At 36.2% G+C, this 15221-nt stretch overlaps 2 protein-coding genes across 2 annotated transcripts; both read left to right on the forward strand.

Moving 5' to 3' along the window:
* The first annotated feature begins 193 nt into the window (after nucleotides 1-193).
* LOC117924732 lies at nucleotides 194-12166 on the forward strand. The gene is made up of 11 exons (XM_034843451.1): nucleotides 194-698; nucleotides 859-1008; nucleotides 1287-1346; nucleotides 2769-2885; nucleotides 3244-3351; nucleotides 4366-4434; nucleotides 4529-4720; nucleotides 5137-5295; nucleotides 10975-11299; nucleotides 11370-11427; nucleotides 11543-12166. The coding sequence occupies exons 1-11, from the start codon at nucleotides 212-214 to the stop codon at nucleotides 12164-12166; spliced, it is 2349 nt and encodes a 782-aa protein (XP_034699342.1). The 5' UTR covers nucleotides 194-211.
* LOC117924594 lies at nucleotides 5774-7455 on the forward strand. The gene is made up of 2 exons (XM_034843269.1): nucleotides 5774-7002; nucleotides 7323-7455. Exons 1-2 carry the CDS (start codon nucleotides 5919-5921, stop codon nucleotides 7355-7357), a joined length of 1119 nt encoding a protein of 372 aa, XP_034699160.1. The 5' UTR covers nucleotides 5774-5918; the 3' UTR covers nucleotides 7358-7455.
* Nucleotides 12167-15221: the final 3055 nt, after the last annotated feature.

A 15221-nucleotide genomic window follows, 5' to 3' on the forward strand; every position in this document is an offset into this window, starting at 1 on the left:
TTTTATTTTTGTATGGTGGGGTCTATACTTATTCTTATCCAAAATCTTGAGCAAGGTATCATTTTTGGAGTAGCATAGCCAGAGAACAGTGGAGGGGGATGGGCTAGCGGGGCTGGTTTATATATATATATATACATGTCGTCTATCTGTTTTATGGTATCGATAGGAGTGGGTGAGGTTCTTACTTGTTACTCATCATAGGAGAGGAAAAATGCAGGGGTTCGATGAGAGAGAACTTTTTAAGGTGGTCATGAAAAACCAATGGGAAGAGGTTGTAGACATAATCAAGGAACACTCGCCATGTGCCTCAGTCAGGATCACTACTTCAGAGGACACGGCATTGCACCTAGCCGTCTCAGGTGGCCGTGAAGAAATACTTGAACATCTTGTTCAAGTGCTGGGTGACAAGGCCAAGGATGCTCTGAAAATTAAGAACGACCATGGCAACACTCCTCTCCATTTAGCTGCGGCCTTGGGAAATAAGCGCATGTGCCAATGCATAACTGACGTGAATAAAGATCTTGTGGGCGAGCGCAATGATGATGGGCATACACCCCTCTTCTTGACCGCTCTCTATGGCAAATTGGACGCTTTCACTTTCTTCTGTCAAATCTGCCTTCCAAAAGGCATCCAGGAGTACTATAGAGGAGCGCGTGGTGAATCCATTCTCCACACTGCCATTAATGGAGAACACTTTAGTAAGCATTTTAAATTTCAGGCCTCTTCATAGGAGTATAGCATTCATGCATACACACGCCCAAGTGCCCGTGTGCCATGTCATGCTTTTAGATATCTATGTATTTCAACACGTTCGATATTTAAATTATCAACATTAATCTTTGTTGTTGTGCTTCACAGAATTGGCATTATTGATATTGAACAACTATGAAGAGCTTATGTTCACTAAGGACGAAAAAGGATTGACCCCTCTCCATCTCCTGGCCCGTAAGCCTTTAGTATTCAGAAGTTGTACTTACTTCAGCCGGCTGGAAAATATTGTTTATTCTTGTAAGTAGAACTCTGCCAATCTCATTACTCATTTAGGTACCCCTTCATAGATAAAGCAGACGATTTCCTTGGCCCAGGCCTAGTGCATGCGCACAGGCATTCATATGAATTATATTTTCATATCTATTAGGGACCCATGCATCTAGTATCTGTTTCAAGTCAGTACCTAGCGCGCACTACTTTTCAAGGAAGTTCTTGCTGTGATGGATTGAATCCTATCCTGTAACTATTACACTATATTCACTACTTGTTCACATTAATATTATTACTTTTGCAAGGTGTAACTGTCAAAAAGCTGCCAGATGTCAGTCTTCCACATCAGATCAATGACCAAACAGGTATATATCAACCTCCACCAACAACATGCAAAACACATAGCGTTCTCTGTATATATTGGATATATATTCTTGTTGTCACGCGCCCATTATTAATAATATTATTATTTTTACAAGATAAATCCCAATATTCTTCCAGATCAGATCAACAACCCAACACGTATATATCAACTTTCAAGTGCCAGTATCCATCTAAAAATACATGGCGCATAGCTTTTTCAGTATGTATTGGATATTCTTATTGTCAGGTGCATGTGTAGTAGGCTTGCACAACACAATTTTATATTTATTTTTACAAAAGCATATGGCAAATTTCATAATAAGTTTTCTAAATATTCTCTTCAGATGCTCCTCTGTAGTTGCATGAATATTCAGCGAGGAATTAAAGTACCCATGTTGACCATGCACTCCCATGCTACATATAACAATTGATCATCATTTTGCTACCTAAAAATTGAGAGAAAAAAATTTCATGAACTATATTCACCTTTTACTGATATTAATCAATTACTATTTTTATTAATTATTTGTTTATCATTACCGTGATTACTAATATTATGTTTGATTTCCGGAAAGCTAGAAGGAAAATATAAGAAAAAGAAAATAGAGAAAAAATAAAAGGAAAAAAATGATAAAAAAATTAAAAATAGGTTTAAAGTAAATAAATTATTTTGATGTATTACTTCAAAATTTTGTCATTTATTTAACTTTTCTATATAAAGATTTAATAATTTTAAAATATAATTTTTTTAATAATTTTAATTATATTTAATTTTTTTTTCTATTTTTCATAACAAAATCAAGAAAATAATTTTTTTTTAATATTTTTTTCTTCCCTTATTACTTTCCAAGAAACAAACGTAGCCTAAATAAAAATCTAAACCCTACTTCAACTCCTCTCATCCCAGTCCCGTACGTAGTATCAAACATACCGGGTCAAGTTTTGGGGTCATCAGCTGATTTCAAACCTGCCAGCAAAATATTTAAGCAACTCCAACTCCTCTAACCTCATTCGCTATTGCTTGTCGACTTTTTCCTTGGTTCTCTTGACCTTCCTAGATCAGCCACCTAGTTAAACTAAAAATGGTGCAGTATGTCTTATCAATAAGCATTTCTGCACGCTTGCCACAAGCTAAATTTATACTCCCTTTGAGAAATTTAGCCAACTTTAGTTTTCTGAGTTCGGTCACCCCAGCACATCATACACCAACCATGCACCCTATGCTAACCACCTAGTGCCGGAGGGCAGGCTGTCCAATTTTGAGCCATTAGTTTACTTATACTTCTGTTGTTCTAAGTAATTACATGATTCATTTGCTAGTTTGTCAGTACGTTGAACAATTATGGCATTGATAAGTTCACAGCTAAAAACAATTGGGATAATTGGATTTTCCTTTTTTTCTTTTTTTATTTTCTTTTTTATAGGTCAACAATCAAGGAATACCGAATCTCGAAGAGATCGATGGTTTCCACCAAATTATGGAACATGCTGCTACTTCTTGAATCTCATATATAGTTTTCTATTGGTTATCTTTGGATGGGGTAAGCAGTGAAACTCCTACACAATTGTTTCCATCATAGTAATGACATATGATTCAATCATCTAGCCTATATATAAGGTATATGGGCTACTGATACTACTTTGTGGCGTGGTGCTTCTTCTTCGTAATGGTGCCTTTTATTCTTGTAGTGGTACATCTTCTTCTTCTTCTTCTAGCTTGTGCTTCTTCTTCTTCTTAATTATAACTACCTTTACTGCAGTCATAACATCTAATCAGGAAACTGCTATTAATATCTAATCACATCTGCTAGCTTTTGGCAGATCCATTATGAATAAATATAATACTAAATAAATAAATCAAATCTTTTAAATTATTTATGATATGAATGCTGTGACCAGGCAAACTGGTTTCTAATTCTAGAGCTAATGGAGAAAATGCAAAAAACTCTGGTCAACGGGGGGATGCAGAGACGGGATTGGCGGGGAACGCAAGAGAACTGCCTCCAGGTGAAAGCATATGTAGGAACCAGTTTTAATTTATATATAGGTTGCAATATAATAAATGTAATACTAGTGTAAAGTAGTCAAATTATAAGCAGTAGTTGTAGTCGTAGTGTAATGACGTAGTAATAGTATAATATAATGATATAGCAGCAGCAGTGATTATAACATTGATGATATAACAGTAATCATAATAGTAACGATAAGGACAACAACTTTTACGGTGGTCTTAATGAAGAATTACATATCTGCATTTCAAAGATTCTAATCAGAAAGTTATTAAAAAGACTGCATTAGGGCACTTGAGAGATTGGTTTTGTGGAAACCAAACAAAAAATAAAAAATAAAAATCAATGCATATAGCTTCTTAAATTCCTCACACCCCCTTGGTATAGCTCCTACCATGTTTGGAATCTTTGGCCTTGTTTCGCTATTGTTTTTATTAAATCGTTTTCTAACAAAAAATAATAGCAATTCTTAAAAACAAAAAATAGCTTTTATTTTTTAAAAACTGAAAATTGAGTGTTTTTATAAAATTTATTTTCACTTGTTTTTCAGAGTTATTTCAAAAAATATTTATATAAATATGAAAATTGATTAAAATTAAATCACTATATATAAAAGTTAGTTTTAAAAATATAAAAAGGGATGAATAATATTTAGATTCTTGGACAGATTTTTATTCTATAAAATATAATAGAACAATTTAAAAAAATTATTTAACAGTTTCCAATAACACTTCCTAAATAAAACTCGTGTCCTTTTATTTATGAGCATAAATAAGCTTTGGTTGGGAATGTGGTGATGCATAAGCTTGCATTTTATTGCTTATGATATTAAATAAATATATAAATAAATAAAAAAGTAACTAAAACCCCGCTTGGAGTTCAACCTGATAAACATGCGAATTAGCTAGGATGATCAATTTATTTTTAAACAATTTATTTTGAGTTTTGTTTGTCTATTGAGAAGTTTCTTATACTTATTTTCATATATATATATATACACACACATATATAGGTGACGATTATCGCGCAGGCTTCAAGCTGATGAAGCTTGTACGTAAACTAATGCCGATGATCGTATTGGGTATGGGACCACTTTGCTATCACTATCTTCCCTTCTACTATTATGTAAAACAATATAGATTTAAAATGTGTTTCTCTGTTATGTGGTTCTAAAGGATACAAAGACATACAGACGATTAAGCACATAAAAGAGAAGCACGTATGGTCTCTTCAGATCGTCAAAAAAATGCTTGACACTGCCGGAAATTCCGGGGATGATGCTGCTGGAAGGTTCGGAAAATCCAATCAAGAAACTTCTGATATGGACCTTATCCATGAACCTTCACTAGAAGAAACTAAACAATCAGGTATCTCTTTCCTAGAAATGGTAGTATTAAGTCTGGGTACCTTCAAAATGACATAAAAAAGTTCAAACAAATGATAGGGCTATCATTATTGTTATTATTATTATTTTACTTCAAATAGCTTTTCCTATTTGTATAATGCACTGATATATGGAGGGTTGTAGGGTGGGGTCTCTAGCTTTTGTAGTAGATTTGAACTCGTCAGTTGTATACATGATGAGTAGTAGCATCATAGACAACTATCCTGCATGAGCTTAACATAATTTTTTCCAACTTATGCAACATCTGTGTCAAATTGTCACAGATAAAGAGGAAACTGATAATCTAGACACAAAATGGTTTTATTTTGGCTTTGCTCATGCCTCACGCTAGACCCTTTTCTCTATTAGCTTAGGAATTGTGTGTTGTGGTACTGGCAGAGATGAAGCACGTATGGTCTCTTCAGATGGTCAAAAAAATGCTTAACAGTGCTGGAAATTCCGGGAATGATGCTGCTGGAAGGTTCGGAAAATCCAATCAAGAAACTTTTGATATGGACCTTATCCGTGAATTTCCACCAGAAGAAACTAAAGAACCAGGCATCTCTGTCCTTGAAATGGTAGTATTAAGTCTGGGTACCTTCAAAATGACATAAAAAAGTTCAAACAAATGATAGGGCTATCATTATTGTTATTATTATTATTTTACTCCAAATAGCTTTTCCTATTTGTATAATGCACTGATATATGGAGGGTTGTAGGGTGGAGTTGTTGGAAATCAAGCCCACGTCGCCTTCCATCCTGTGCGTTCCTCCCCATATTTAGCATCCTCTGTTTACTTCCCTAAATTAGTGAAATATACTGCCTTTATTATAATTGATTTAGGAGTAATTCTAGCAAGGTAGTTTATTCACTTTCCATGTAAGAGTTTATTCTCTTTCCATGTAATAGTTTATTCACTTTCCATGTAAGAGTTTATTCTCTTTCCATGTAAGGGAAATTCCGTCCGGTGATAGTATACCAGTCCGAAATTGTCTCATATCTGTAGGCTATTTATTTATGCTTTCTTTCATTGTAATAAGAGTATCATAGAATGAATTGAGTCTATGTTCCTCCATAGTTAGTCTTCAAATTCTTCATGGTATCAGAGCAGGTTTAATCCTGTCTCATCGTCTTCATCTTTAGTCAGTTTTTTTTTCTACTCAATTCTATTCTTCTAGGTTATGCCTAAATACGGTCCAGCCTTTGGAATGGCTACCAACTCATCATCCTCTACTTCTGATATCATCATCTCATCGTCTTCATCCTCTCATCAAATGGAAACCTCTCATCTGCCAATCACAGCCCATAAACTGAATGGGCAAAATTATTTGCAATGGTCTCAATCCATATTAATGTTTATACGGGGAAAGGAGAAAGATGACTACATCACCGGAGCTTCGGCGGCACCAGAAACCACAGCATCAACCTACAAGAAGTGGATAGCAGAAAATAATATGGTCATGTCCTGGCTAGTCAACTCTATGACCCCTGACATTGGTAAAAATTTTCTGTCATTTGATACTGCCAAAGAAATCTGGGACATTGCAAAAGAAACTTTCTCAGACAAGGAAAACACATCTGAAATCATCCAGATTGAAGGCATCCTCCACGATTTGCGTCAAGGAAACCTTACGGTAACTGAATATTTCAATACTCTTACTCGTCTATGGCGTCAACTTGATACGTTTGAGGTTCATAACTGGAATTGTGTTACAGATGGTTTGTTGTATAAAAAGATTGTCGAAGGGAAACGTGTGTTTAAATTTTTGTTAGGTTTGAACAAAAATCTTGATGAAATCAGAGGAAGAATCATGGGAGTAAAACCTCTACCTAGCCTCAGAGAGGCATTCTCTGAAGTGCGTCGTGAAGAAAGTCGGAAAAATCTCATGATGGGATCCCATCAACAACTGAATATGGCAGAAAGCTCGGCTCTTAAGACTCAATTCGCTCCTTTTGACAACCGTCAAAAAATTAAAGGAGGTAGACCTTGGTGTGATCATTGCAGAAAGCCGGGACACTCAAGAGAAACTTGCTGGAAGATTCATGGAAAGCCAGTAGATTGGAAGCCACGTCAACCACTTGAGAAAGAAGGACGAGGCAATCATGTGGCTACCGATGAACAATCGCCACAACCTGAAGCTAGCCCTTTTAATAAGGAGCAAATGGAGATGCTTCAGAAACTACTGTCTCCTCTTTTGTCAGTACAGTCACAAACTGGCTCATCTTCCAACCAGCTCATTGGTTCCGGAACCTTGGCTCACAAAGGTAATTTTTTGAGTGCCTTTACTGTTGGTAAGAAACGTAAAAAACCTTGGATCGTGGACTCAGGAGCATCTGATCATATGACGGGAGATGCGACAATTTTTGATACATATAGCTCATGTCCAAATAATTTAACAGTCCGAATAGCAGATGGTTCACTATCAAAGGTTGCCGGAACAGGTTCAGTTGTGCTATCAAGGGATCTTACTCTCAACTCTGTTCTCCTTGTTCCTAACTTGGACTGTAATCTATTGTCAATTAGTAAACTCACTAAGGAAAAGAGGTGTATTACTAATTTTTCCTCCACTCACTGTGAATTTCAGGATTTGGATTCGGGGAAGACGATTGGCAATGCTGAGGAATGCTCTGGACTCTACATCCTTAAGGAGCTCCATGATCCACAAGAACAACCTCAAATGGCAGTTGGTAGTAATTCTTTTTCGGTTTCATGTCAAAATAACGATAGTGCAATTATGTTGTGGCACTATCGCTTAGGTCATCCAAATGTTATGTATCTCAAGCATTTATTTCCTTCATTATTTCATAAAAATCCAAAATCCTTTGAGTGCGAAATCTGTCAATTATCAAAGCAAGTCCGGTCTCATTTTCCCATTCAACCCTATAAAGAGTCTAGTCCATTCTCAATGATTCATAGCGATATCTGGGGTCCGTCAAGAATAAAAGATGTAACTGGTACTAGGTGGTTTGTCTCATTCATAGATGATCACACTAGATTAACTTGGGTATTCCTCATGAAAGAAAAATCTGAAACGAGTCAAATTTTCAAAAATTTTAAAAATATGATTCAGACCCAATTCCAGTCAAAAATACAAATTCTAAAGTCTGATAATGCTAGGGATTATTTCAACTCCATTCTAGGAGAATTTCTAGCACAAGAAGGGATAGTTCACTTAAGTTCATGTGTTGATACCCCACAACAAAACGGAATCGCTGAAAGGAAAAATAGGCATTTGTTAGAGGTGGCTAGATCACTAATGTTCTCCATGAATGTTCCAAAATTATTCTGGGGGCAAGCTGTCCTTACGGCAGCCTACCTCATCAATAGGATGTCGTCTAGGGTACTAAAATTCCAAACACCTTGTCAAACACTCCTAAAATCCTTTCCGACTACTCGTCTCATCTCCACCGTCCCACCCAAAATTTTCGGGTGCTCTGTTTTTGTTCATATCAATCAACAACATCGAAGTAAACTTGATCCTAGGTCACTCAAGTGCATCTTTCTTGGGTATTCTTCAAATCAAAAAGGGTATAAGTGTTACTCTCCGGTCACAAGAAAATTCTACAATTCAATGGATGTCACATTTTTTGAAACCCAGCCTTACTATCCCAAAAACGATATTCAGGGGGAGAATTCAACTCAGGAATATCAATTTTGGGATCTTGAGTCATTCAGTGAGCCACCCATCATCACTGAAAATCACATTCCTCCAGAGTCATTTAATCAGCCCGAGTCCATTGTTGACTTGTGGGATAAGGAGCACATCCAAGAGGAAACGGAGGAAGGAGCACTTTCTCAACAAACCCATGAGGCTGAACCGGGTCCTAATCCAAGCAAACTTCCAGGTAACAACGCTCCTGATGATACTGTTGATTCCGAGTTAGAAAATGATATTCTTAATATGCCCATAGCTTGGAGGAAAGGAATTCGATCATGCACTCAGCATCCTATTGGAAATTTTATTTCTTATGATAAGCTATCACCTACGTTTCGTGCATTCACTTCTAGCATCACAGAGATACAAGTTCCTCGAATATTCAGGAAGCTTTCAAGTATCCTAAGTGGAAGGCGGCAGTCGATGAGGAAGTTCGGGCGCTGGAAAAGAATGGTACGTGGGAAATTACTGACCTCCCAAGAGGTAAGAAACCAGTTGGGTGTAAGTGGATTTTCACAGTAAAGTACAAGGCAGATGGTAATGTGGACAGGTATAAGGCTCGGTTGGTTGCCAAAGGATTCACCCAATCCTATGGCATTGACTATCAAGAAACTTTTGCTCCAGTTGCCAAGCTCAATACTGTTCGTGTACTTTTATCCTTGGCAGTTAATCTCGATTGGTCACTTCACCAACTTGATGTGAAGAATGCCTTCCTCAATGGTGACTTAGAGGAAGAAGTTTACATGGACATTCCTGCTGGACTTGAGACGACATCAAACTTCAACAAGGTTTGCAGACTCCGAAAATCCTTGTATGGTCTCAAACAATCTCCCAGGGCCTGGTTTGAACGGTTCACTAAGGTAGTGAAAGGGTACGGATTCGTTCAATGTCAATCTGATCACACATTATTTGTGAAACACTTCCCAGAAGGGAAGCTGGCAATTATCATTGTATATGTGGACGACATAATTTTGACAGGTGATCATGAAGAGAAAATTGACTTACTTAAAAAATTACTGACAAAGGAATTTGAGATCAAGGATCTTGGAAACCTCAAGTACTTTCTCGGAATGGAGATTGCTAGGTCAAAGAAAGGTATAGCAGTCTCACAACGCAAATACGTTCTGGACTTATTGAATGAAACAGGAATGCTAGGATGCAAGCCGGCAGAAACACCTATGGATACAACTGTCAAACTGGAAGAAAGTGATGGAAGTACGCCAGTTGATAAAGGAAGATATCAACGTCTTGTGGGGAAACTCATCTATCTTTCTCATACAAGGCCAGACATCGGCTTCTCCGTTAGTGTGGTAAGTCAATTCATGAATAATCCAACCGAAAAACACATGACTGCTGTGATCAGAATATTGAGGTACCTCAAGATGACACCAGGAAAGGGTCTCTTCTTTCAAAGAACAACAAAGAAAGAGATTGAGATTTTTTCAGATGCAGATTGGGCAGGTTCAGTGACTGATCGGAGATCAACTTCAGGCTATTGTTCATTTGTTTGGGGGAACTTGGTTACATGGCGAAGTAAGAAACAGTCAGTGGTAGCTCGTAGCAGTGCTGAGACAGAATTTCGTGCTATGGCACAAGGTATCTGCGAGGGAATCTGGTTGAACAGGCTGTTAGAAGAATTACGGGTTCCATTGAAGCATCCCATGATGTTATACTGCGACAATCAAGCTGCCATCAGTATCGCTAAGAATCCGGTTCATCATGATCGAACTAAACACGTGGAGATAGATCGACACTTTATCAAGGAAAAGATTGAAGAAGGAGTTTTCAAAGTCAGCTACACTCCGACAAACTGTCAAACGGCTGACATTCTCACAAAAGCTCTTGCTCGAGTTAACTTCGAAGATCTGACAGGAAAACTTGGAACGATCAACATCTACAACGCGGCTTGAGGGGGAGTGTTGGAAATCAAGCCCACGTCGCCTTCCATCCTGTGCGTTCCTCCCCATATTTAGCATCCTCTGTTTACTTCCCTAAATTAGTGAAATATACTGCCTTTATTATAATTGATTTAGGAGTAATTCTAGCAAGGTAGTTTATTCACTTTCCATGTAAGAGTTTATTCTCTTTCCATGTAATAGTTTATTCACTTTCCATGTAAGAGTTTATTCTCTTTCCATGTAATAGTTTATTCACTTTCCATGTAAGAGTTTATTCTCTTTCCATGTAAGGGAAATTCCGTCCGGTGATAGTATACCAGTCCGGAATTGTCTCATATCTGTAGGCTATTTATTTATGCTTTCTTTCATTGTAATAAGAGTATCATAGAATGAATTGAGTCTATGTTCCTCCATAGTTAGTCTTCAAATTCTTCAGGAGTCTCTAGCTTTTGTAGTAGATGTGAACTCGTCAGTTGTATACATGATGAGTAGCAGCATCATAGACAACTATCCTGCATGAGCTTAACATAATTTTTCCAACTTATGCAACATTGTGTCAAATTGTCACAGACAAAGAGGAAACTGATAATCTAGACAAAATGGTTTTATTTTGGCTTTGCTCATGGCTCACGCTAGACCCTTTTCTCTATTAGCTTAGGAATTGTGTGTTGTGGTACTGGCAGAGATGGACAGACCTGAGACGCCAATACTAACTGCAGCAAGCAACGGTATCATAGAAATGGTGGAGCTCATCCTCAACCGTTTTCCAACTGCCATTTATGACAAGAACTCAAAGAAGAAGAACATAGTGCTGTTGGCAGCGGAGAATAGACAACCCCGTTTATTTGATCTCTTGAAACGGAAAAAAATCAATGAAACTGTATTTCACGCGGTGGATAGTGATGGAAACAGTGCCTTGCACCTGGCTGCAAATTACAATCAATCTCTGAATCCTTGGACTATTCCTGGTACTGCATTGCAAATGCAATGGAAATCAAGTGGTACGAGGTATGAGATGGCACTATTTTTTCTATATGGTTTTCATTTTTATTTTTTATTTTTGTTTCTTATTCCCTAGGGTTAATTTACTTTTCATCATGCTTGTGTCTCCAATTGTCTTGCGCAATACAAATGAAGTGTGAGGCTTTAATTTTATTTTATTTTCTACCAAGATACACAATGAAAGAGATCCTGGCAAGTAGATTATTGATAAACATCTTTAAAATTGTGTATTTTATTTCACGCTTGCAGTATGTGAAGAGTTGCGTGGGACCAAACTCATTGATGTTGTACAACAACAAAGGCAAGACTGCAATGGAGATCTTCACAGAAACGCATAAACAACTCATAAAAGAAGGTGGAGAATGGCTACTAAAGACCTCAGATTCATGCTCGGTTGTAGCAGCACTTATTGCAACAGTTGCCTTTACAGCATCAGCCACTGTTCCAGGAAGCACCGAAAAAGGGAAACCTGTTCTTGAAAATGACCTAGCATTTCAAGTGTTTTCAATTTCATCACTAGTTTCTCTTTGCTTCTCAGTCACCGCCTTGATAATGTTTCTATTAATTCTCTCATCTAGATACCAAGTGAGTGAATTCAAGATGAGCTTGCCTAAGAAGCTTCTGTTGGGTATATCGTCTCTGCTGATCTCCATAGCAGCTGTATTGGTCTCTTTCTGCACAGGCCACTTCTTCATTCTGAATGATCAATTAAGATCTGTGGCAGTTCCAATATATGCAGTCACCTGCCTGCCAGCAACAATTTTTGCCCTGGGCCAGTTGCCTTTATACATTGATCTCATATGTGCCATTTTTACCAAGGTCCCAGTGGCTTTGTATAATGGAAAGTTTGCGGGTAAGAAAGAAAAATTTTAGTAAACACTACAAGGAAAAAGATATATGGTGTCATTTATAACGAGTCACCATAAACATAGGGTGTCACTACAACATAGCGTCACCTTCTCCACTGACACCATAGAGGGTACCAATTGGTGACGTATTTGGAAGTGACACCAAAGTAGATAAATGGTGACCCATTCGGAAGTGACACCATATATTTCTAGTGATGATAGGGTGTCGCATTAAATGCATCATCTTTGAGTTATGATGTCATATTAAATGCATCACCTTTGAGTAATGGTGTCACATCATTGTAAATTATTATGGAAGATATGATTGTTTTTAGTTATAGATTTTTGTAATGCTTATGAATTAATAAGTAAGATTAACCTGTTTATATTTTGTCCATAAATATAACAATCATATTATATTTAACTCATTTTTCTGTAATGTTTCTGGAATAACTCATAATACATTGATCATCTAATAATATTTGTATATCAAATGTTCACAAAAAGATAGTACATCCAACATATTAAACCCATCAAAACTAAAAAAGAAGAGTGAACACATACCAAAACATGATTTACAAATGTTAAAGATCCCAAGATTCATGTATACCTCCATTTCATAAGCATAAAACCGTCTAACTATAAAATGACATAAAAGTCCCATCTAAAAATCTAAATTTCTCAGTACTAATTAAAGTAACATTTATGTCCTACAACGTATGACATAAGAGTTGCATTTAAAAACCCAAAATCTTGTTGCCTTCTTCTTTCTTTTATTCTCCATTCCACCATCCCAAAAGTGTATACCTGCATTACATAGTTTAATGAGTTTTATAGATTTGTATTGAAGAAAATAAACATGGATCGATGTTATCATAAATGAATAAAAATTCATGTAGTAGCTAAAGGACTCACCATGCATGGTAATCATGATGCATCAACATGATTCATGATTAGTTGTAGCACAAAAGTAGCCCATTCTCCTCTAATTTCATCGAATTCTACTTGAGAATATGTTTTTTTATCACCAAACTGAAATCAAATAAGAAAATAACATTAAAATGCATAACATTTGGAAGCCTAAAACTATGTACAATTCATTAAATTTGTAATACCTTTGAAGCAATAATTGTAGGATCAAAAATTATCTCTTTTATGAATCTCATAACAAAGTAGCCACATTCGAACCTCCTCTTGTCTTGGACACTAATCGATCAATTATAAAATAACATTAGTACTCATATATATAAATGGTGCAAATGCATAAGCTAATGTGTAAAGAAAATTTTTTGGATGTCACCTGCACTAGTTGCCAAGATGGCTCCCTCTTAGATGTTTTCTTTGCAGATATTCGAAGAGCCCTATGTAAATAAGTTCAATGGGTACATTTTTAAAATAGGTAAATGTTATATGTTTTAACATATATATAAATAATAAAAAAAATGTGTTTGAGATGAATGTATTTTAAAAAAATAATATAATACTATGAAAAATAATAGGAAGAACTTACATGTTTACGATATCCTTTAAGTCCTCACATGGTTGTGATGCATAGGGTCAAGATAGTGGACTATCATTTTCCTTGGCTCAATCACTACCAAGACCCAATGAAAGCTAAAACATTAAAAACAAAAGTAGCATATAATTAGAAATATAAATCAATCATAAAACCTCAAATTAAAGTATAATATTTGTCACTTACTCGGGGTTGTAGGGTATGAAAACATATTTAGCATCTTCACACTCCATTAAGCGTTTTGACAACAATTGTGCTCTTTTCTCTGTTTGAGGAGTACTAAGGCCTGCTCGTGATATTGTAAAAGGATTAACAAATATAAATTGTGATTCCTTTTTGGCAATACGTAGTTGATCATGCATGTGCCTATTATTGTATCAAAACACCAAAGAAAATTATCATTAGTCATATCCAATCTCGTTCAACATGGGCAACTCATTAAAAAAATAAAAACAAATGAAAATAAAAGGTACACACCATAAATAGAAGGAGATGCAGTTTGATGACACCTCCAAAGATGAAATAATGTATTCACAATCCTCTCTAGATATATATGTTTGAAATTCGACACCAAATAGTGAAATGGGGAGCTGTATTGGGTATGTCTTGTCATTACCAAGGCAACCATCCACAAATTTCTGAAAATTTTTAATGACCGAATGATTTTGAGGCTTAGATTTTCGAATAATTGGTGTCTTCACTATCTTCTTCTTTCCTTTATCCAACACCTATGAAAAAGGAAGGAATGTTAGATATATATACTCCTAAACAATAAAATACCAAGTTACAATCAAATTTACTATAGGCATAAAATGACATACCTGGGATGTTCAGTTTCAAGTATGACAAGGCTTGTTGGCCAGTCAAGCTCAAGCCAATAGCATCCCCAACATTGATAATCTCATATGGATTTGGAAATGGGAGTCTAGCATCTGGCTTGTGTGCAACATTTATTACAACAACCTATTCGATCCTTTTCTTCTATTAGTGTACCAGTTGCAACAACATTTCCTTTTCTTTCCACTGCTAATTTGCATTTAATTACCTTCAATACAACAAATAATATCATTTACATAGGCTTTATATCACTTATATTAATATTGTATTATTAGTAAGTAAATGCATACCTTGTGTTTCAGTGGTGGTTCTGGTGGTTGGGGCTCTTCTATCATTTTAAACATTGGTTTTTCTGCTACAACTGGTTGTAAAACAAGTTGTTGTCTCATGTTATTACTACCCATATCAGAATGGGGTGTGGGGGGAGACATAACTTGTCTTGTTGCAGCATCTTCCATCTCCTTTCGTACCATTTCCCATATTTCTTCTTTGATTTTTTCATGTCATCAGATGGTTGATGAAAGTATAAGCTAGGCCTAACCAAACGGTCTTGACCTACCACACATCCTGGATGATCAGGCTTACCCAATGCCTGACCTAATATGTCATTTGGACCAGGTGGAGGTAGTCCAGTCTCCTTAGCATTTTCTAGTAATTCATCCTACAATAAAACATATATTAGTAATAATTTGATGAAGATGATTTACATATCAATCAAAGACAACCA

This window comes from Vitis riparia, chromosome 11 (genome assembly GCF_004353265.1).
Source record: "Vitis riparia cultivar Riparia Gloire de Montpellier isolate 1030 chromosome 11, EGFV_Vit.rip_1.0, whole genome shotgun sequence".
In the NCBI taxonomy this organism is placed as follows: domain Eukaryota; kingdom Viridiplantae; phylum Streptophyta; class Magnoliopsida; order Vitales; family Vitaceae; genus Vitis; species Vitis riparia.

Bases quoted from the DNA above. Each gene is read 5' to 3' on its own strand.
- LOC117924732 (XM_034843451.1), top strand. From the start codon at position 212: ATGCAGGGGTTCGATGAGAGAGAACTTTTTAAGGTGGTCATGAAAAAC. The intron at 11,300-11,369 runs GTATGAGATGGC...CTTATTCCCTAG, and splicing joins TGGAAATCAAGTGGTACGAG to GGTTAATTTACTTTTCATCA. The intron at 11,428-11,542 runs GTGTGAGGCTTT...TCACGCTTGCAG, and splicing joins TCTTGCGCAATACAAATGAA to TATGTGAAGAGTTGCGTGGG.
- LOC117924594 (XM_034843269.1), top strand. From the start codon at position 5,919: ATGCCTAAATACGGTCCAGCCTTTGGAATGGCTACCAACTCATCATCC. The intron at 7,003-7,322 runs GTAATTTTTTGA...TGTGAATTTCAG, and splicing joins CGGAACCTTGGCTCACAAAG to GATTTGGATTCGGGGAAGAC.